Here is a 24,535-nt window from a genome sequence, read left to right as displayed (position 1 = left end):
TATTATTGGAACTATTATTATACGTTTGAATGTTGAACGGTAAAAAACAAACGGGAAGGGGGCGCGAATACCGGTGAAACTACCAATAACCTGTTACTGGTAAACATTACTATGTTAATGGGGATTTTTTTATTGATGTTTTTGTGTCATTAAAGGGTTGGGGTCAGGTTCTTGCTGGGAAGCTTTTCTTCCGAGTGGTCAAAGACAATGAGGCAAACTTTAAGACTGTTTGGCACGTGAATCCTAAAACAGACATGGGGTTTTGACCCCATGTCTGTTTTCGGCCCTTAAGTCAAAGTTCAAGACGTCCGAAGGTCAGCCCGGGGCAAGACAGACCAGGGGCGAAACACAAAGCGTAGAGTTGGAAGAAAATACTTAATATTGAATTCTTAAATTCTCTCAAGTAAGACGCCAGGTCATAAGATATTTCTATTATTCAAATAATAGTCTTAACGGTAACATAATATCAAATCTAAATGGCAACTTACCTCGGGGCTTATATTTAAATTATTCAGGTCGCAGTCGAGCATCTTACTCAACTTTGTTATTGCAGAGTTTTCAAATATTAAAAATGTCTATAACAAGAACCATTTCAAGTTTTTTTTCAGTGCAATAGTTTCATATCTCAAACGCAGTTTTCGTGTTAATAAAAATGCTTTTTAAGTGCAAAGTTACAATGAAAAGAAAAGTAAATATTAATCGATATGTGAGACAATTTGTTTCCCTCCTTTAGACGAACATCAGGCCGTGACTAATCTTAATAAACCACTTTTAAATGCGATTACTGATATAGTTAATTTTAACACTCCAACAGTCTCTTATCGGTCCAAATATCCATTGCCGAGTGACATTCAATGAAACACATCTGTTGACTGCAATTGTCATATATTCTACTTAACTTTTTGCACTGGGTCACGAACGCCCCACGTTGCCTATTTTGCAAAAAGTTTTCGCTCTGCTGGACATCGTGATCGTCGCTCGCGTAATTACACCCAGTTAATTATGTCACTGGTATGACGTACCCGTCAATTCATTACCGAGAAATGCAACGTCTTAGTCAAAATTACTGAGTTTGTTGTTTTACTAAACAGGTATAAATTCAGGGCTGTCACTAGTTACCCGCAGCAAACGTGTGTCGTTAGAGGGGAGAAGAAAATTTAAATTTTTGTCGATTGATATGGGGTTGAAGTAACTTTGAAGAGTAACGACACATGCCGATGGCATGTAACGCGAGCCTGGACGCACGTGTTCGGCGCAGTCGGACACACGTTAGGTTTAGTGCATGCGTTTATCTCGCGCACAGGTGACTGCGTCCTCGCTTCACTTTGCGCAAAGTGACAGAAAAATTCGTCAACAATTTCGATTGTTCGCATTCCTACAAAGCATTTCGGGAGCGCGTAGCCGCGCGGACGCCGCTGCTCACCCTGCTGCCCTTGCAAAGTTCCATCGTTACAGCATGTCCCACCACTAACGGGAGCCCGATCACGCATTATACTACAGTTGTTATTTAATTACATTGAATTTTTATATCGTACCGTAATTGCTGTTTTTAACTCCTTTTTCAATGGAACCAGAATGAAGGACGTGTCACGTAAACACTAGGGGTTCTAATGTGGTTAATGTGCACATTCATTGTATTGAAGGCCATAATGGCGGCTAAATGAGAACTTTATTTTTTACTGATGACCTATGTTTTGCTCAACGTCAATGTTATAAGTTTAAGAATTAATTTCACTTGTCTTTCTGAAACTCTCTTTCGTTTCTGTAGAATATATAATAATAAATAACGTATACACAACATGTTAGTGTGTCGACATTTAAAATGTAACGAACAGACAATCAAATCAAGTCATCATTCAAAACACCCGAAAACGTTGTAGTAAACACGAGTGTGGGTTAATAAATAACGATATTATAAGGAAGCCGGTAGCCGGTAGCCGGTCGGTGGCATCGTGGGCCGTGAAGCAATATAGATGTTAATCTTGGGTCCCGCCGCCTCCGACACGTGTTCCCGCCACGCTGACACCGCGCGCTCAGCCGCCGCGCCGCGCGCCGCCGCGCCGCCCCGCGCGCCGACAGCGCCAGCTCTCACGTAACGCGCCTCACTTGCGAGATTAATGCGCGCCCGCAGGGTTACGTGCCCAAGGCGCGACGTTTTTTGGGTTAAAATAAAAATTATCATGTGATAAATAAATTTATGATACACAATTTAATTGAGCGATGTTCATTGTTTCATTCACTTATATTATGATATTACCTCGCGAATCAAGGTTTTTGAATATTATTATGTTAGTTGGTATAACCACTTAATTAATACAAATGGTCTTTGCGCGTTTTGAATACTGAGTGAATTGCATATGCATATTACGAAGTTGCAACGTATTTTAAAATATAATATTTTAAAGTGATACTGAGTATTGACGAAGTTACTTATTCTAAATATGGAAGTCGATTATGTGTTGAATTTATTTCGTAATCTGTGGCCGGTGAGCGGTGGCAGCACATAAGGACGGGGTTATCTTTAGTGCCTATCATTTTGCTAAAATATTATCGATATGTGGTTCTTCAATCATCGACGTGTAGGGGTTAAACAGTTAAATATCAGTTGAATGTCAGCGCTTAACTGTGGGTAATGCGAGCTGCGGCCATCAACAATATCCGTAAGAGCTTTCATTGAACTTTTTGTGAAATACCAACAAGTATATAAATAAAACTTTATTTCGATACGCGTATATTGATGTTAATACGACAAAATTGAGCAATTAATTGATGAAGTTATTGTGTACATTGTCTGCAGGTACATAACAATGCACTACGCATAATGACTAAGTTAAGTTTATTTAAAATAAGATATGAGTGTGTTCTGATAGTCCAGGGTTTATATTTTCCTACTCAACTCACTTATTTGACTACAACACCTCGGTTGCAAACAAGCTCACACTGCTCTTTTTCCGTAAACTTTTGCCTTTATAGGTCGCCCAGACGCAACACTCGACATTCAACATTTAAACATATCAATTTTTTCCTCAAAATTATAAATCATTTGTTATCTTACCTATTTAGATAATTAAATTATACACATTATTTATTTAAAAAACGGCAATTATAAACATGAGCATTTTAGGGTTTGTAAATTAAGGATCATTGGTTCAGTGCAGCTGCACTCCGCAGCTACTGATTACTTTAACATTATATTATGCAAAATATCATCGGAAATATAAGGCCGCGGGTACACTGTGGCAGAAAGCTTTAAACTACTGGTAAGTTTGCAAAAATGTTAATTATATCTAAGCATTTAATGTTTTTTTTTTTATTCAAAAATTACACAATTTTTTTTTCTATAAATCTATTTAAATCGGCTACACAAGGTAAGTAAAAAAGAAACTCATTGCGAACAAAACGTGCTAACAAACCCAAATTAATGGACATAACATTTGAATACCGATTCTGTCACTTCCATATTTAATATATCAGTAAACAAACAAGCCGCGGTCCGCGACGTGACGCGTAACTCGTGTGAGTAACGCTGAGTGGGCCCTGAGTGGGCTCTGAGTGGGCTCTGAGAGGACCTCTCACCACATTATTATATTACCATAACTTACATATATGACGAAACTTTTTTTAATCTCTTGCCGTACGTCGATACATGATCCTATAACGTTTTAAATGTAAATTTCGCCTTTAAAAAACTTAAAATGTTCGCCCGTCTCGACGTGGATAATGCAAAAAATATTCATAAGGGATATTTTAATTATAATTTCACATGTATTCAAGTTATTTAATCCTACCGGAGTTGGATCAATCGGCACCGGCGGCCCAGTAATATATTGCCAATATGAATAATTTTAATATTTAAATGTAATACGATTGACTCGATGAGGTATTGCCGCTGCGACGTGTCGATTGCGTTAGCGATTTTATTGTGCCGCGTATCGGCATTTATATTAATACACCGCCATTGTCTCTGTTTATCGCCACGTAGAGCTTCATTTTTACAAGTATATTTAATTACATGGCATCATTACGCCGCCAGCTAAGACTTGTGTTTTAGTTCTACAACCTAATTACATCAGAAGGAGTTAATAAACAGTCGAGCAATGCGCTTAAATCAGCTTGGAAATCAAACAGAAGCTGCGCGATGATACGAACTATGTATTATAATAACAATACCCTTCGCTCATTAAGATTTCAGTCATTTCTTTCTAGAATACAACCTGAATTTAAATTTAATTCGAATTTAAAATATGTACAGAGAAAAATCAACTGTAGATGTATTGTTATTCTTTAACAATTATTTCCACATGAAAATATTAAAAGCATAGTCATAAAAAGTTATTCGGTATTCAAAAACAAATGTCATTTAATTTTTTACTCAAAATTTTATTATTTTTATTACAAAACAATCAATTAAGCAGTAAATAATTCAGTGTCGAACAAATACGTAAACATTATCTATAATCGAGCTAGGGCGACTCCCAATCGATTATATTATAGGCAAGGAATGCAACGGCACCTCGCCCTACCCCCGTATTGTCAGGACGCCAGTTACGATAGCCATACCGTTTAGCAAGGCCAATTAGCAACAAAAATAACATGTCTCAGCCAGCACTTTCTCTGCCAACCCACAATTTGCTGTAATACCGCGATACCGCCACTCTATAAAATGTATCATCAACAGTATTTCTAATTTGAATGATTGGACTGACGTTGCTACGAATTCATTGTTATTCATACAAGTTAGTCTTAGTGCATTTGTATTTTGTATAACAGCAAAATAGAATACCAACTTATTTCTGAAACCTATTTGCTGTCAATGTGAATCATGACGCTAGAATACAATCAATTTTAGATCGAAAATATCAACTTAGATCTGATTAATTAAAAAAAAAAAGGATGATTCAAAGACTACGCATTATAATCCATTAACATTAATGTATTATTACAGTAAGGCGTGCTTTAATTCCGTTGCAACCTAAATGATAAGTCAACAATATCTCAGTAGGTACCTATGTTTGTTTGTACGAGCTACTGCGCGCGCGCACTCACTCTGTTTACACGCTCCAGTGTGGTGCCAGAAGTATATAGCCACTGTTTGATAAGGACACGAGAACTATGAACTTGATACCGTATTGAGAAGGGATACATAGAAATGGGGGAAAGAGATGACGCTACCTTCTACAGAACTGTACCCTTCTTACTCAAATGAAAAAGATTTGGAAAACGTTTGATCTAAACTGTAGAGTCACTTCGGTATAAAACTGAATTGATTATTAATGTTTCATCTGCATTTATATTCATAAAAAAAAGAAAACAACTCTTTCTTTTAGCAGCAGATATACTAAAAACAAATCACAAACAATATCATGTCAAAAGTACTGAAGTATTGAAACTGAAAGTGTTGTTTCAAGTGCAGGCAGGGCAATAGAACCGAATTGTGTTTCAAATATCCATGATGCATGCGCAAGAGTCGCGAGGCCTACTTCCATAATGGCTGACTTTCATTGATCTTTTACGGAAGCGAAAACCGTTCGGGACTGTCAACGACCGCTGTAGATATTTTCCTTCCGATTCATAAATAAAAATGAAATGTAAGATCTCTGTATGATTTTCTAATGCTTTTAAAAAACAAATCAGAACTAATAATCACAGAATACTGAGAAATCGATTTCATTAATCTTTCTTAATCCTACAAGCTACCTCATTTTAATATTTTACGTTTTTAATTAATGCGGTGTGTGCGCGTTGCCTTTACAAGAAATATAATTTCTTCGAAGTGCCGTCTAATGTTTCTATGTGCAGAGTAAATATAAGTTTATACAGATTAAAATTCAAGTTATCGATAGTGAAGTAATAAAAAACTTTGAAAATATTAATAATCGTAACGAGATATTTTATAATGTTCAATTAATATTTATTTGCCCGTGAAATTAAAAACTATATATGGGTTGATATTAAAATTCACGCAATATGCAATTCTTAATTATTTCAACATTAATAAAATTGTATTTATTACTTTATGTATTGAAAACTAACGCGATTGTTTAATGTAGGGTATGAGCGCACAGAGCGGGGCCCGTTGGCACTCATCATCTAGTCTGAGTAGTGACAGTGAGTGGGACACTGATGGTCTCGGGACGTGACGAGAGCGGCGCACGCGCACCTCGGCCGCGCTCTATCCCGCTGCCCTTGAGCTCACAGTGTCGCACGCACACATGTTTCCCTGCACGGACTGCGGCCGGGCGCACAAGATAGGCACCGTGCATTTTCCAGTATTATTCGCCACGCAAACATACGGGTGCATAACAATCATGAATATATAATAAAGTAACGGCGCTTCCCGCAGCCTGTTTACTAAGTCACGTCGCATCAGCAAATAACTCGCTAAAATATTAATATTTCTATAGGATTTAAAGCCCTAATTCAAGATAACACCGTCATACGCATCGGTAAACGAATAAATGAATGATCGACGAGTTATTCTAGGGCATTCGATTCGAAATTTAAATTTGAGTGAATGTCATCGGCGGGCGACGATCCGCTCTACTCGATTCTTGAATTCATATTATGCGCAATGTGATCAGTCTATTTCAATATTGTTTCATGCATGGCGCAGTTGAGGTTTACGGCCGAGGTTAAAGGATTCCGAGCTTCAGCTGAACTGCGCTCATGCCAAGCGCACGGACTCCGAGACAAACGATTGTGTTTATACCTGCTTGACGGACACAATCAACTTTATGTAATTAAATTAACTATTACGATAATGTTATGAAAAATGTTCGCATAAAACTGATCGCTGCTCTAACTACGCTTACAAGGTACACGGATGGATGTAAAATTGTTTAAACATTTAATTACAGACTGCATCGGCATACACCAGAAAACATTAGTTGTTTCTAAAGCTTAATTAGCCATCAATAGTCTCACGATACCAGCTTTAATTGTATAGTTTTGTTTAAGATCAAAGATGTTTACACTCCAACAATAACAATGTTTTTCCTACTGCCGATCGTATTTTCAATCGTTAATGAGGTAAGTTGAGTTGCAGCTAATGAGTTGCACTTTAGCGTATCATTTAGCAAGAATTCTATACTTTATGTAAAACAGCTCTGTTCCTTTGTTGTTATTTTAATTAGTACTTCGATTTTATACTTTATATATTTAATTATTGATTGGTGTAGAGGCAAGGGATAATTTTTGGCTTTCGCTGAAAGGTATTTTAGTCAAGACTTGGAGACTCATATTTTTCATATTTTTATACCAACAAATCTTATTATTTATTCGGACCGATTCGTCTAAGGATTGACGTAATAAAAATATACAAATATACACATTTAGAGGCAAAGTTATTCATGTCTTTACCTCAACAAGAACATAGTTGTGATTCGGAACCTGATATCGATTACGTCGTTCCTAACATATTTCTCGATGCAGACTCTTAGAAAGGAATATTTCGGAATATAAGTAATAAAATCATAAGGCAATATGATTACACAATGCAAATGATATCTTTATACGTTATCTGAGTACATACAGAGTGCCTTACACAATTTGTCTTGAACAAACTTGGGCGGTACTTTAAGACTTTTCATTAAGCCGCAACACACATAAGATATCTCTTAAATTAAAAACAAAACTACGGATAACATAAAAAAGTGTCAGTTCCTATGAATTAAGGTTAAGTTTTGTTGACAAGTCGATTCTTGTGACCGCTGGTGTGCAAACAACTTTACAATGCCCGCGCGCACGTTGAAAAATATTTGTCCCCTCGCGAGTTTTCTTTTGATTTTGATGAATTTATACAGTTTTGTTCGCTTGGAATATTTTTTTTGTGTGCTGCGGTTGTTGTATGAATATTCATGTGGTCGGTGGAGCTCCTCACACAGCGCGGACTCTCGCTCTTACGTCCAGTGTCGGCGAAGAGTTAATTCGGAAGAATATCTTGATTGTAGCAATATTAGATCCCTAACATTTATAGAAACACTTTTTTCTATACTTATTAATACTCTTGTACTTAAGCTTTAGTCGAGATGTATTGTGAAGTGAGGCAATTCATAAAAGCTCCAGAGCAAGTATTACCGAGAAACTCTCTTAGCGATAAAAAACTTTTTGTTTCCAAGTAATGAACGTAGAAAAGTTATTGCTAAACATGTAGAGATATTTACTTGCGGCTTATTCAAGTCCACAGCCAACATATAAAGATTACATCTTAGTTTAAACAACAGATAATAAACGTTGTAATTATTTAATCTTATCTTTGTAATATTTAGCCGTCTGAGCAAAATGCCGGCTTATTTTGGCACTTTACCCGATTAGATGGCCTCTAGGAGAACGTTCCTAAATTTGTTGATTTATAGAGGTGTTGACGCGAACTTTAAAGATTGTAAATGCCATGTAAACATCGTTAATAGGAGGAATTGATAAATACTCACATTTATTTCGTAAAAAGGTAAGTATTTTATAATGAATTATCTACCTTATTGTTCTAAACATTTAAACGAGGCTACTGTACGCAAAACAAACTCGTAAATGATATACACAAACACGTAACCAGTCATTCGGGAAAAATGTCCCCTGGGGTCAATGACCCGGTGACCTTTAAACCCTCCTTCACCTATTTCAACCCTTTACTTGCTATACAGCCCTGTATTTCTACTATTGTGTACATTATTTGGATTTTCATATTTATAGTTCAATGTAAACTGGGCACGTTCATACACTTTTTTATTAATTTTGAAAATGTTGACGAGTTCTTGTTAAAATAGAAAAACCATATGTTAATAAGACAGGCAAGAGATTATACCAGAAAAGAAGTTACAGTAACAAAAAGTATAGAACATATTCCATACTGTGTGTAAATCAATAAGAAACAAAACTCATTTGCTTGTCAAGATTTTTTAAATAAAAGTGGACAATATTTAGCCGCAACCCGAAACCCCATTTCCTTTTAAAATCGATCTAACTCCTATAGAAATAAACTCAATAACAACCAAAGACACAAGTACAAAATTATTTTGTATAGAATAGATTTATATTCAAAGTATTAAACACTATTTTAGTTCCAGATTTTAGATCCATATCTTGGAAACCAAATCTTAATTCCGGCTTAAATACAATTTGAGAGTGAAGCCAGAAGCTCGCATGTCCTAAGAAATAATTGAATTTATTGAATCTTAGGGCTAGGGCAAGTGAATTAGCTCCATCCTCAAGACACCGAAGATATCGAAGGCACCCTACGTACATGTCTGGTCTGACTACGTAACTCAGTTATACGAGCGTCTTACGGTCCAAGCCATGTCTATCAGTAATATAATGATTTTTGGGACTATGTGAGTAATTCAGGCTGAGGTTTAAGACTATAGGGTTTGGCTTCAAATTAAATAGTTTTTTAGTAAGAATTATGTTATAGTGGTTGTTTTTTAGTTGCTAATTGAAATGTTTTCTATTAAGTAAGTGTGCCGGAAAAGGACGAATTTAACGGTAATAGTTTTCTTGGTGAATTGTAGGTAATAAAACATTCAAAGATAATTCTCTTAACATTTGATAACCGATTCCTTTCGTAATACACAAAGACATACACTTCCTATTGTTCAGAAAATTTCGCTTTATGACTCATTATTGTAAAATCATAAATTTTCATCTGAAAATATAATCGAACCGTTCTGCCAGTGACACATAGGTCTCAGCATTAACTCATAGAAATAATAACTGGGTCGAACAGTCACTGCCATAAAATGCTAACACTTACTCACACATCGGCTAAAATAATGTTCAAAATGTACTGAATCACGAGCATTAAGGACTTAATTACCACTTTATCTTTATGAGCAATGACCGTAAAACTATTGTTACAACAATACATTATTTACACTAAAATGTTTAGTAAAAATGTTCCTTAGGCATTGCAAATCACCGTGATACAATCACATTGTAATGATAATCATGGCGACGAAGCAAAACTCTTAATCCTAATATTGAAATAAGGTTATTATTGTAATACGCAGCTTAATGATTCTTGTTAGAATCTTAAAACTATTCTCACTAGTCTTCAATAACTTCAATAAAACTAAAAATAGATCTATAATTACTATTTACTTCTAATAGACAAAACTGTGATCGCTTTGTTTCATTTAAAAACTTGTAAATTAGTTCGAATGAAAAAAAAACTGGAAACGATTCTTATCTAATGCGATCAAGATGATTCTATTTATTAACTCTCATATTTATTATTTCTTTCCTCTTCTAAATATCCTATTTACTAAAGTAAAACATTGTTGTAGAAATATTTTCTTTAAATAAATACATGTTTATGTATTATTCCGCACAGCATTAAATCAATAAAGAGTCTAACAGCTACACCTATTGTATTTTCAATTTAAAATAAGACGTAAGTAATTTGCGTCAATGTAAATCAAAACGATTTCATTTTACAATGACTTAGTATTTTATTATAAAAATCAAATAAAATTGAATGAAGAACTGTGAAATATTTTTCAACGCACATAAGTAAATCTATAAACCTCATTTATAAACCCGTCTCCAAATAGTCCTAATAGATTCAAATCAACATCTTGTAATAACTAACCCTTATATTTCCAAAAAGTCTGTTCCACGCAGGTTTCAATTAAAATCACCGCAATATTCGTTCTCTTCACTAAAATACAACTCGAAGCTAAATTTCTATAATAACACGAAACCCCGAACCAATTGAATACAATTTAATATTCTAATACAAATTTTAACACACAATTTATCGATACGAAAACAATTTATGGAGGACGCAACCGCTAACGAGGCACCCGAACTAAATAATTGTACATTACTAAATATCAATAATATAATTCCCACTTAACGTTGGACGATATTAGATTACCCCAATATATATATTCACCTCATTTATTTCCAATAGAGGTAATAAAACTACTCCTATTTTAATACCTGTGTATTTCAGTATATGTAAATGCTTAAACAAACAGATAAAACAGCTTCCGTTGGAATCTTATCTCTTGTAAGGAAAATAATGGAAATCTGATCCTCAAATACAAGATCTACTTCTAAAATACGTCCAAACATAAGTCGTTTAAAATCATATCTACTTATATAAAAATTAAGACTATCTGAAAAATGTAGTCTCGACGATGTTCCACCCCGCCATACGAGTCTCTTGAAAGTGTAATCAGCTTTTACTAGCGCCATCTAGTTGCAGTGTCTCGGAACTAAATTTAGATTAATTTATCATTCTGTCGTAATTCCGCAATTTATATCGTGTTTTAGGTAACAATCGGATACGCAAACAGTTTATATAATTGTTTTAAGTAAATCTATATTTATTTAACTTTGGTCATTAATCATTATCAACTGGAATTTACTGTTTATAGATTGAAATTAGTTATCTAAACACAACCTTTTCCCAATTATTTAATTCTTATGCAAAATAATAGTTGACGTAAAGGATCACTTTGTATACTGTATATATCTTTAGGATAACATTAGCGCAAATAAAGAACTTCAAAAACCATTATCAGCTGCTGTCAGTTTTGTACGAAAAGAAAAACATTTTTAACACATATCGAATTTTCTGCATTAAACTACTGAGAAACGCGAGTTAAAATATATACGGAGTTTATTAATAACATCAAATATATATTTATAATACTTAATTAAGTTCATCTGGGATACCTACGCGTTCCCGGCATTAATGAACAGTGAGACGCCCAGGTAAGGCTAATTAAATAAGTAATACGCCCTCAAACCTATTACAGAATTAGTACTAATACACTACAGTGTACAATCTGCTAATCATATTAATTCAGCTAAGTATAACCAAGGAACAATTGTATATCACACGAGTATTTATTACAAGGGCTAAATTTAAACATATAAACCTGTCAACGAGACTTCCATATTGCACTAATTTAAATCTGGATTTTTAAAAGTAAAATAATAAAAAAATCACCAAAAAGAATCTTCCTGGAAGAGTACTAAATATTAAAAAAATGATATCCCAACATACGCCTAGAAGAGTAAGAAAATTATGTAACGACATTCTAATTAAATTATTAAAATAAATCTCAAGACCGTATTACAATATCGACGCAAACTAAAACGAAATTCACACGAATTAGAAAACGTCTACGTTTTGTCACAGTAGTTCTCCGACCAATTTTTCATCCCTTTAAAAAACATTCAATTTTAGGCCTTTATTTAATGTTACTTGTTAAAAAAAAAAAAACAAACCCGAAAACCAACAATTACATTCATCCGCATATAGCGAAAACAGTACCATCACAAAACAAAACAAAGTTCGTACACTATCTTGAGAACAGTCACACTCTCGAATCGGGAAATTGAATAAACTGAAATCGAAGTGGACAACTATCTAGCATGTTTCGAATTCTGTCACCGGACTAGACACAACTAAGTGCTAACATTCAAGATTGTACACCTATAGCGCTGTACGCAGTGCACAAGTCGCCAAGTTCCTAGCCGTCGGCTACGGTTAGGCGGCGGGCCGTCACAAATATTACAGCCACTACTAAACGGCAGACGCAAATTGTTTCAAACTTTAAAAGTGAACTAAAAGCAGAGTAGACGCGATGCCTCCATCAAAACAGTCCAGCCTCATTACCATCAAACTAGCTATCTTAAATCACGTTACGTTTACTTAAGTAAACATGCAAAAAAAATTCTGATAGTTTTTAATAAAAAATTGTGCACAGCCTGTCCGAATTGTCGACGGTAGTCCATAATAACAGCCTCGTAATCATCGTTGTGACATTTGGCAGATCCTCGGCAAAAAACAAGCGGTGTCGATGAACTCCAAGCCAATACTGGCCGCTAATTGATCATTATTAGGGGTCCCACTCACTTTAATGAAACCAATGTAGTTTGTTCACCGTATACTAAAATTATGTTAAGCGTATTTAGGAAATATTTACTTATTACATTGCAAGTAATATCTCCAAGGCATTGTGAATACGTTTATCGGATATTTTTGAATATCATTTTCACAATAGTGAGCAAAATATTTGTGAAACGATCGATGTTTATAAAGTATAGTTTTATGTAATAAATTATCCTGGCGGAGGTCTTAAAGACGTAGGTATAAATATATTTAGATAGAGTCCGATAAAGGTAATAGATAATATTGTGTGAGCTGTTGAGACGAGCGGCCGGCGTCGCGCCGCCGCCGCGCCCGCGTCCGACCTCCGCGATCCAAGTTCCACGTTAATGTTTAATTCGTAATCCCGATTCTAATATCCTACCGGTTGTTGTTCAGGAACTGTACCGAGTAAATATCTCACATCTCTGTTAAATCAATGAACGTTTTTCATGTGCTCCAGTATTTAGAGGACGTGAAAGCTTTTAAGAAACTTAACTATTCATATAAGGCGCCTAGTACCCATTATGGTCGATTACATCTTCTTAAAAGGGCCCTTAGTTACGGGTTTTCGTTGTTCCGCTATAATTTCCTTTTGAAAATAAGCTTACATGAAAGTATACTAAATGCACTACAATTTTGAGGCAGACATTTTCTTTGAAGAGTTTTTAGAACAATGCGAAGGCTTTATAGGAAACTGAGATTTATGAGATTATCGTCCCTAAATGGAAGGCTTGATCGTACGCGGTGCCATCAAACTGTACGACGATATGTTGGTGCCGAGGTAGAGTACATTACAAAACACCTACTCAAAACTCTGTTTATTTCTAAGAATGCAATCTCAATTCAAAAGTTTAAATTCAGAGTAAAAAATTCAGTTCCATTTAAAAAAAACTAAGTCTACGCGCGAATACAGGATGAGTAGAGAATAGTTGATATTGTTCATAATGCAGTTAGTTTTCTTTTTTAGTACGATAGTAAGATAATTATAAAGTTTTCAGGCGAACAAAGTCCCGAGCGGCCGAGCAGTCAGTTATTCAACGGATGGCTGATATCAGCCAGTAAGTACTCGCTTACTTTGAATAACTGTACTACAGTTACACCGAAATACGCTAAATATGTTTGTCGTGCTGAATAAAGTAATAAAATCGGTCAGCTTATCAAAGTTTCTTCGGCCATTGGATATTAACAGAATTAATCGTACACCAATAATAAATAGGCTTATCGACTGGCATAAATTAATCTCCTACTTAATACTATATTTTTTTATTCTCTCTACTTACATTTTTAATTACGAACGTTAATTGAAATCTGCATGCTCGTGTTGGTGATTTCATATGCGGAATTAATGTCAGCTAGTTTGTTCTAGAATTAAAATGAACAGACTAATGCTGGGACACGATACTCTGATTGGGATCACTAATCGAAAAAGAATAATCAACAATTACATTTGATTGTGATTTTTAATTAAAAATCTTTAATTAAAAAATATTTATTTATTTACATAATAAACTCAATAACATCTATATTTCTTTCAATTATTCCGTTTTAAAGGCTTCTATTGTTCGCGGTAACATTCGCGTTCGATATTCGAAATTATTATGACGTGATAAAGACAACTGAAGTACGGATCTAATTGTAGACGCCATTTTTTATATGAAAATAAATTTGGGCTTTAAATTAAAAAGAGGTTGGCTGCGAAGAGGTGATAAAGCCTCGAAAATGTAGTTTTGGTGTCGTCCGGAATCCGTCAGGTTTAACTGTGCGGACATGAGCGGTTAGCGAACAGACTTGAGTACATCCTCATTTACTACAAATAACTACAAAATGGAAAAATTACAAAATTAAAATATCCCGTGTTTATTAGGCTGTATAATTCAATAGCTATTATTCCTAGCTACCGTATTTAATGTCAAAATGTTTAATGATTAGGCCGCTAGTTATTTAACTCATTATTTTATAGGTATTGGCACTTAAGGCTGCCAATCTTGGTAATTAAAAATGTACCTATACATAATTCTTTATGTAGCACGTTCGTTGATTGTTAGCTATTTAAAAATCGCTTACGATTGGAAATTCATTTCGTTAATTAGTCAAATTTCATCTGTTTATTATTAAGCCTTATGTTATTAGTACAAATAGATGCGAAAATATATTTAGGAGACAGTTTTCCTTGTACGAGTTACCTTAACATATTTAACTATTTAAATGTCTATAAATCTATAATACGCAAGTTTTTTTTCTCTATCGAGCCATCATTGTTCCACTTCAAGGTGAACAAAACACAATTGGTCGACGTAGATAACCGTCTATTTTTTACTGAAAAATATTTTTAATCAATCCTATTTTTAGTTAATTAACAGGCATTGCTTGCAAGAAAATGCTAAAGTTTTGTTTTAGCAACGCAAAACCGCGTAGCTAATAAACACTGTTTATCTAAAAATCAAAGCGACAGACAGACGATTAAAGTCAATTCATTTGAGCTACCCGAGAGCAATCCGACAAATATTTTGCTCGCGTTAAATTTACATTATCAACGCCTTCGGTTACCCCTACAGGGTGGAACATGCCGCACGGGGGAACCCGAGACATAAGCCTTTAAAGCGAACAAATTAACGAATGTGGTTTCGTGCATTAAACACGTGATCCGGAAAAATAAATACCTACTGACACCCTGTAACCGGCAAAGAGTTTCTGTTAAATACTTTGATTTAAAACATTTCAAGTAACAGTCATTACATTACAGTTAAGTTCTATTAACAGATGTTTTCGCTGGAAAGTGATAATTCATGACCTATTCCAAAAGACATAAGTGTGTACCGGCAATAAAATGACCGTATTGTACATTTGGTATTTCTAAGTAGAGTGGAGTCGTAATAACGTGTTGCGTCTAAAAAGCGCAATACAAATGTAATGAGCCCCCAACGGGCAGCGCGCACCCTCGCGAGCGGCGAGCGCGCATCTCGCGACCCCCGCCTCGCACCGACACAACGCTAACTCACATCGCTAAATAATCGTAACATTTTTTACCCATAGCAGGCACTGGGGTAACGCAAACATTTACTTATCTATGTTGATTGCATTGCTAATTGTAGTGAAACAATATCCTTTTGTTACAAGAAAGACCTAGTTTTGGTCGCGAAACGCTAAATTATACAACTTTGCACTAACAATGGACGGTTAGTATTTATATTTTCAACAAAAAATTATGTTTCTACAACTCGTTCGTGGTTTTGCGAACGTTCGTTAGCATTTCTTGAGTGCTGTTTTCAAATGTTTGTTATTATTTTAATGTATGCAAAACAGTTCAGCTTTTAAGGAGATAATCGTTGAAGTTCTAATTTATTGAATTAAAATTATAATTACGTAGTGACCTCTTTTTTTAAATAATTTTGTATTTTTGAAGTTATTTTGTATTGCGTTTTATTTGTCGTCCTACACGTCACCTGACTGTATGCCACCTACAGACACCTACCCTCTCTGCCGCATACAATTTATTTTCGAAACGCCAACACTTGGCTTTCGTATCTTTTCAACATGCAACTATTTGGTTTCAGTAAGTCTGAGTAAAGTAGCTTGTAGACAGACTCAATAAATATCTCAATGGCGCGAATGTCTTCGGAAATATGAACGTTAATATTTTCTTTTTGAAGCTATTTCGATAACTGAAGGAGATTTACGATGAATTTGACTTTTATTATAGTCGTACGAATGTAACTGCGGTAGAAAATACTTTCTTAATAAGAACCTACGCCCCTGTGGGTAGTAAACCGAAACTTGCGTCGAAGAATAAATTTCCCAAAAAATATGCATCTGATTAGAAAAATAATGTTGGACATTCTGATACGAGGACTGCAGCCGACTCCTTTAAGACCATACTTACGTTTCCGTTGTCACTTTTGTCATCAGCAACAAAAGTGTTTTCGTGAAAGACGTAAAAGTTTTCCCGCGCGCCTTTACTCGGAGAGCCCCAAAATTATTCATGACTTGATGAGAGGCCCACATAGCCGTGTATTGAAATTATATAATTTTTATTTCTGTGATAAACAATGAACCTTATTGGTTCATTAAAATTATATCTGATTAAATTATTTCTCCAATTGTTACTGAAATATAAAAATTGGAAACGAAGGCATTTTTTTTCTTATTGGATGTAATTTTTTCCCCATTACCAAAATAAAGCTAGAATTTTCCAGTGTCTAGAGTAACACATACCCAGTAAAATATAAATGAAACCTCAAATAATTTAATGTTTTATTCAAAACAAATAAAAATATGTATCATAATTTAATTTTAATTTATCTGAAAAGTTATTTCGACAAATTTAAACTCCTTGGTCCAAAATGATTCTAGTTTGAAAGTTTAGCGCACTTGTCGTTAAAAAGTAGCTGCATTTGTTGCAAACTGCAGTTAACGGAGGCCTATATCGATCGTGCAAAGTAAGAAGCACTATTATAACTTTCTCATTAGCATTAACAAAGTAGTAAAGTCAAAAATAAATTAATTACGTAATGCGATACTGTACGGAAAGTTTGTCGAGGCGGGGGTGCGAGGGTGTGCGGGAGGGTGGCGCGGCCGACCCTCCGGACGGCGGGAAAACTTTTACGAGCGGTTCGCGGCTTGCTTCTCGAGGTTTGCGACCCTCGAGAGCAGAGCAAGGGCAGAGCAAGAGCAGAGCGAGAGCAGAACACTCACCCGCTCCTCCTCACGGATCATCTCAGCGATGCCGGGGCGGATGTCGACGTCGTCAGGGTGCAGCGGCGGCATGGCGGGCGCAGCAGCGGGCTCGGCCGGCGGCAGCAGCTCGGTGGCGGGCGTGGGGCTGGGCGTGGGCTGGTGCGCGCGGCTCGAGCCCACGCTGGCGCGGTCCTCGGACAGGCGGCGCCGCGACTTGGGCGGCGAGTCGGGCTCGCGGCCGCGGTCCGCGCGCTTGGCGCTGCGCGTGCCTGGCTGCACCACGGCGTGGTCGCCGCTCACGTCCGTCAGCCCGCGGATCTTCAGCGACTCGGCCACCTTCAGCAGGGCCGGGATCTGCTCCTGCGACACGTTGATCTCGCCGCGGTACATGAAGTCCACCGCAGCTTTCAGGTCGCAATACTTGGTGTCGCGCATTATTATGATCGGGTGCTGGCACGGATTGTCCATGAACAACGATTGGAAGTAGGGGCTGCACGCCGACAAAACCACTTTGTGCGCCTTCAAGCTCTGTCCATCGCAAGAGAGGGTCACATCCACGAACGACTGGGTTTGCAAAAGTTGATCAAAGCTGCTGGTAAGGTTGCTCTGGTAGTTGTTCCACCGCAGGCAGAACTGCTGCGGGGAGTCGACCGGCTCCCGGCACTCCATCGCCGCGGGGTCCTCCTCGGCCGGCATCACTTCAACGACAACGGGATCGCATCTGCAGCGGAAGGCGCGAGGTGAGAACACAACGCATGCGACACGAACGACGGACCGCGAGGCACTGAGCGGCGCGGCTGGCGGCGGAGCGGCGGCGCGCGGGGCGGGCGGCGGTGGGGGCGGAGCCGGCATCGCGCGCGCCCAATGGCAGGCCGCGCCGCCCTCCGGCGACACGCCCCCGCCGCGCCGCCCGCGCCCCGCACCCCGCATCGACCGCCGGCCGGCGCCCGCGCACCACGCGCACTCTACCATATTGTGCAACGTTCGCGTTACATTTGACGATAAATTACAATTAAATGGCAATACGACTACTAACTTGAAGTAAGTAGCGCAATAAATATGATTTTTTAAATTAATAATTCTATCATTAATCGTTTGCCTTACGCAGGTAAACGTGGATGATACAAAAAGTTAATTAACGCCAAATACAATTAACGCGGCGCACAATGTAGTCGATTTCATATAGAAACTATATTGATGTATGATTAATTCATGATTCATGTCAATAGTAGGTAGCTCTGTGAGCTGCTAAAATGTGTATTTGTGGCATGCTTAAGGTTATATTACATACGGCCGGTTACATGGATGCTTCAACAGGTGTCACTTGTGTTGTGGAAGCGAATGCGTGTCGAAGTAGCGCCTGAGGTCATGCAGCTCTGTGGTAGCTCTACCACATCCACCACTATATACATACAAACACCACCACCAGGAGTTCCTCGACATAAGCTCTATGAATCATTACCAGACTCAGTCCCAAATTAATAAACACTGACACAAACTCTCTTTAAAGTTTTCTTGAACATCTCATCAACACCTCATCATAACATTAGCCATTTAAAATAATAGCAGCTTGCCCGGTCTATAACTCACTAATTAACCATAAAATCGTGTACCGATTATGAATGAGTTAACTTAGTTGTAAGAAAGTACTCAAATACAGATACATACTTATATCTAGATACTAGTTATTATATCTACTTTTGCGAGTGCAGCTCTACAAAATTCTAAATTATCTAAATTTATCATTAACATCAAAAAAATCCAGGATAAAATCAAAAGCTCTGACAAAGTGACAGAGAATAGTTTATAGAGATGGCTCTACAATTATCTTATCGTAGACACTCAATATTTTCCTATCCCTTACTTTAACAACATAGCATTATTCGTTTTATCTGTATTCTTGTAAATTAAATGAAGAGTTAAATAGCTACTTATTAAATTATTTCATTAATTATAATTCTAAATGACTGACAAAGTTCCATTGTTGTTTTTATCTTCAAGGCACTCGATGTTCAAGGTTTTTACCCGGTAATTGGCGAACGGTTGTTAATAAACAAACTGATGATCGATTAATATTTATTAAAAATTAATTGATTAACAAAAGTCACGTTTTGTTACAGACTATAGTAATTAACTATGACTCTACATACTATGAAGAACTTTGTATGTTCTTGTCAGTATTTATTTCTGGGATTTTTTCTTTTTTGAGTACAAGTAGAGTCTTACTTTTGGTTCTTAATTCTTGGAGGCAATAATATAATTTTTCGCAACAACAAAATAAGAATTCTACGTCTACATAAGTAGAATTGCTTTATCTTGTTATAAATACTAGGGGTCTATTGAAAATTATCAATATCGATTTCGTAATTGTGCAATAAGAAAGCAGTGTCAGATTAAAGCAATATAGTCAGGCATTATGATTATCAACAAAAATGGGAGGTATCGTCTCAATTGTTTTTAATTCGTCTACCGCGAATATCCACACATTTTAGATCATCCAATCAACGTTATTGTGAAGTTTAATAACATTATTAGTATTTGTTCAGTAGTCAATTTTATTTATAATACGTGAAGGTACCTAATTGCATTTTCTCGAAAATCTCGAAATTATTTAGTAAATTCTTAAGGGAAAAAATAATTTTGCTAATCGTTATATAGGATTCGTTTAAATTAAATTCAGTAGGTGTTAGAATTAAGAACGTTTCGTTTGAGTTGACTAATATTCGTTACACAGACGTGCACGCTTGTACTTATGTACGAAGTGTGTATGTGTGAGTATGTTATTGCTATCGATATAAATGTATTTTTTATTATTACAACACAATTTACAGGCGATATACGATAATATTACTGCGAATACTTACTTTAAACTGCTATTTTGAAATAGGTATTGTATTTCGTTGAATAATGAGTATATTTAGGATCATTTTTTATGAACATTATGCTATGAAATACTTTGATACTGCTTTTTTGATGATTCGCAGGTTATAGTGCATGATACAGACCATAATCTAAAATAATAACATTTTCAAAGTTATTGTGGGATCAGTGGTGAAAATCGTTCTTTGTTTGATTATGTTACAGGGTGTCATGCAGCGGCTGGTATAGCTGTTACAATTTTCCTGTAATACTTCTGGTAGGTGGTAACTGTAAACCCACAAATATTTTACTTCTAAAAGAGCTTCTCTAAGGAAACTACTACGACTCTTCAGACGTATATTCACTAACATGACACATATTATTAAATTATTATAAGTCATAACTAATATGTCTTTATTGATTTATAGAGAATAGTTTTTTATTCATTAAGGTCTTGTAAAATTACACAGAACTTTAAGCTAAGACCTGAAAAAGAGTAATTACAACTTTACACTACTAACACTTTCTGTACAGTATTGTGTATAGTACATACAGTTTTTCCATGTGAATAACATAGGTACTAAAATCGAGTATCACTTGATTTTTTTTTGTTGTTTTCCATATAGAGTGTTCTCCCAAAAAAACAAAACAAATTGTACTTAATTCCTTAAACTTTTACAAAGGTCGGTACATGTTAGGTAGGTAGGTATAGGTATACTAAATGACATGGATGCATTAACACCTGAAGGAAACAGGCACAAGGTTCTCGTAAGGTTTTAACCAGCTAACAAAAGGTTCCTAAGTGTAGCCTAGATATGTCCAACGGTGAGATAAGTTCGGATTACATCTCCTTTGAGCAACGACGATACAAAAGGGAATTTTCTAGAGACATCATATACACTGTGGTTCACATGGGGTGTGATCACATTATGAAAAAGCTGATGCAAATTTTTTATGAAGAGGTAAATTTTATAAAGATTAAAATGTTAAATCAAAATTCATTAATTTCAAAATAGGCTACTAAGTAGAAGTTTTTGAAGGTCAAATTACATTGGACAGTGCGTAGTTTCGCCCACCTTTGCTTTCATCTTTTTTCTTATTATTTTGAAATTCAACTCTTGTTACATTGATATGTACTCACAACTTTTTTTAAAGCGAATTTTGGTATAAATATTTTCAATCACAGAAAGAACTAAATATTCAGGGAAAATACACAAGAGAGAGTTATTGGACACTCGGCTTTATGATATAAAGGCTGCTCTATTTTTCTAGTTCTAGGCTAATGGAGCCTCTCTATGGGCGGACAATGGTGGTGCGTCACCCCATTGTTGTGGGCTTACACCGTACTCACCTGTGTCGGTACGTAATATAATACTGTGGCGCTGGCGCTGCCTGGACCAGATACCACTACCCTTAGTGGTGCAGATGATGATTAGAAAACTTTACGTTATTACAGTTGAAGAGATATATGGTAGACGTTTCTTGTTAATGACGCGACTTAGCCTGTGATTCTAAATAAGACCAATAAAAATAGATAAGTTGTACATAAGGCGCTCAGATTGTCAGCAAAAGTGTAAGTAATATACCTACAAATCAGTTATTAATATCAATAATTATGCTTTTTAACTTTTATACCTATAGTAATCATTCCGATTAAGACCGACCGGGTCATGTTATTTTCACTACTCGAGTGTAATGAATACGTTTCACAGACAAGTGTTCTTATTAGCGTTAATAACCCTCGCTGCAACGATAACAAACAAAATGCGAGCTATCAAAGACAAAAGACTGTAACACAAGTCGTGGTAACATAAAGTAATTCTAGGAAACCAGTCGCTGTTGTTTGGACAGGGGCAATATAAAATATACAAGGGTCCTCCGCAGACCGCAAACAAATAGAGTAACGCAGAGCTATGGAGCTAGTAGAGGCGTCAGCGGCAGCGCGTCAACCCGAAAATACAATAGGGATTCGTGACAAATATTTTGTGTTGCTTGTTTTGAGGACGTGAGTTGCATCTGTTTGGGTTCGGCCTCCCGGGACTTACAGGGCTCACAGGTGAACCGAGGACTGCTTCTGAATGTAAGCCTAATGGGCGCGCTTCAGGGGGAAATGCCAGTGATAACAGCATGTGCGTCATTTTGATGAACTCTGGTTTTGGTTTGTTTTGGGCTGTTTGTTCCAGTTGGTCGCATGCATTTTGAGGTATTTAAATACCTATATGCTATAAATAGAACTGACGAATTAGAGAAAATAGGTACGTTTTGTATTTCATTCAAAATACGACAGCGAAAAAATAAACGTGATTTTATGTTTTCTAAAACAAAAAAAATGTGTTCTAGAAACATAAATAAATCTGCAGTGAAAGTAAAATCAATAGATAAATTAAGAAATTTATTTTTTATCAACTCTGCTCTCCGTCGCCGTCTTATACACTTGGAACGATATTAGTGAAGGCTGGGTCATCAAAGGAAAGGCAAGGAAACTTGGTTTGACTTAAAAAATCAGCAAAATGGCTCCATCTCTCAAATAGTTAGTTCATGCCAATATAAATAGTCACTGGCTTTGAACACGACATCTTTTTGCGTCAAAGAATCAAAATGTATCTAAGCCCAAAATAATAATGACGTCTATTCTATCACATAATTAGATCTATAGAGGACAGGGTGGAAAAAATTCTTGGTGTAAGTATATAGTACAAATATTTTAATAGTTTTGGCTTTGTACAAATAGTTAATAATAGTATTGTGTGAAGCCGGACTGGGCGGACCACCGACCGCGACGCTTGTTTGTGCCTCCTACGTCACCACTTCAACTTGGAGAACTCTCCCGCTTACCGATATATCTTTAGCTCTACGCTGTTTAATCTTTTAGAACCTCACACTACTAGCGAATCAGGCAAATACAGCAGCAATGTTTTTATTTATCTCAGGTATAATTCCCGTGCTCTAATAAATCAGTATCGTAGTTAATAATACCGAACGCCAAATACTTGTTTTGTACGTGACCTGAATTGCGTCGCAGGAAGGCACATTCTACGTAACAAACTGTAAAAACTAGGCGAACAAAACCACGGCACCTGTGTTCGAATTTCGAAAGTGCCAAAACAAAAAATTCTTTGACACACCCTCGAAACAGAGTGTTGCCGTTTTTAAAGATTGCCGTTTTTGTCGTTAGTGTTGCCAGGTTTGAACCTTAATCGAAGTAGTTAATAATGATAAAACCAATCAAAAGCACCAAAAAATAACCTACCTATATTATTTTCATTAGCTCATCGTCAATAGTATAAAGTTCGTTGAACAGGTAACATGAAATTGCAACTTACAAGAAACTGTTGGAAGCACTTCAAAACTAATTGCAATACTCAAGTTTCGATTAATACTACTAGCTACTTTGTCTCGAGAGTTGAGAACAATATCAATTTCTAAGATCATATCAACAATAACGGTGCCGGGAAATGGTGCTATGAAATGGATCACTTCGATATCGCAATCAACAATAAATATTAATTTTGCTTTATCAAATAACTTATTTCTCAATATGACATCACTATTTTGCACAAAAACGACAAAATAATATATTTCATGAGCATTTAAATAAATTCTTCCATAATGTTACTAAAGCGATGTGTAACAGTCACAGCAGCACGTAGGGCGGTTGCTTAACTGAAGCTGGGCGGAGGGACGCACTCGACAAAGCTTTGAGCCCACGCAAAGTGCTGTTATGTAGAACTTAGAAGACATACGTGAATGTAAATGGGACTTTTTTTACTCTTTTGCACGCATAACTAGGTCATTTTGTAAAATTAGTTAATCTCGAGTTAGGTTAGGTTAAACCTTAGTTAATCCAACTTAAGCTCCCAGTAAAAATAGAGCAATCAATACGTAACCATGTACGTTCCAAGTCCCTGATCTATGCAATGACCAATCACGAAGCGAATGGATTTCCATCGCCCATCGCTACGTATTTTACATTTCTATTGAAGAGATTCGTCAAAGTAGTTATTAATTCGTCGATGTACGCTTCACAACGTGATGAGTGGACCGTTCGTATTGCAAAATGATTACCAAAACGGTGAATATTCCGATATTCGCCGTTTGGCAGACGAGCTATTGCTGGCGGAC

General features: G+C 36.3%; 1 protein-coding gene across 5 annotated transcripts in view; it reads right to left on the bottom strand.

The window, feature by feature from the left end:
- Positions 1 to 24,535, bottom strand: part of LOC113504132 (protein bric-a-brac 1-like) — a 218,046-nt gene that overhangs the window by 146,883 nt on the left and 46,628 nt on the right. For 4 of the 5 annotated variants that reach the window (XM_026886279.1, XM_026886281.1, XM_026886283.1 and 1 more), the window contains exon 1: positions 17,573 to 18,349. In XM_026886279.1, coding sequence (XP_026742080.1) covers positions 17,573 to 18,250 — 678 coding nt within the window. In that variant the 5' untranslated portion in view covers positions 18,251 to 18,349. Of the gene's footprint in view, positions 1 to 17,572; positions 18,350 to 24,535 lie in introns of those variants that run through there. The other variant, XM_026886278.1, reaches the window with a different exon arrangement.

Source organism: Trichoplusia ni, chromosome 21, assembly GCF_003590095.1.
Source record: "Trichoplusia ni isolate ovarian cell line Hi5 chromosome 21, tn1, whole genome shotgun sequence".
NCBI lineage: Eukaryota > Metazoa > Arthropoda > Insecta > Lepidoptera > Noctuidae > Trichoplusia > Trichoplusia ni.
The sequence above is the reverse complement of the archived record's forward strand: the minus strand, read 5'-3'. Positions and strand labels throughout refer to the sequence as shown.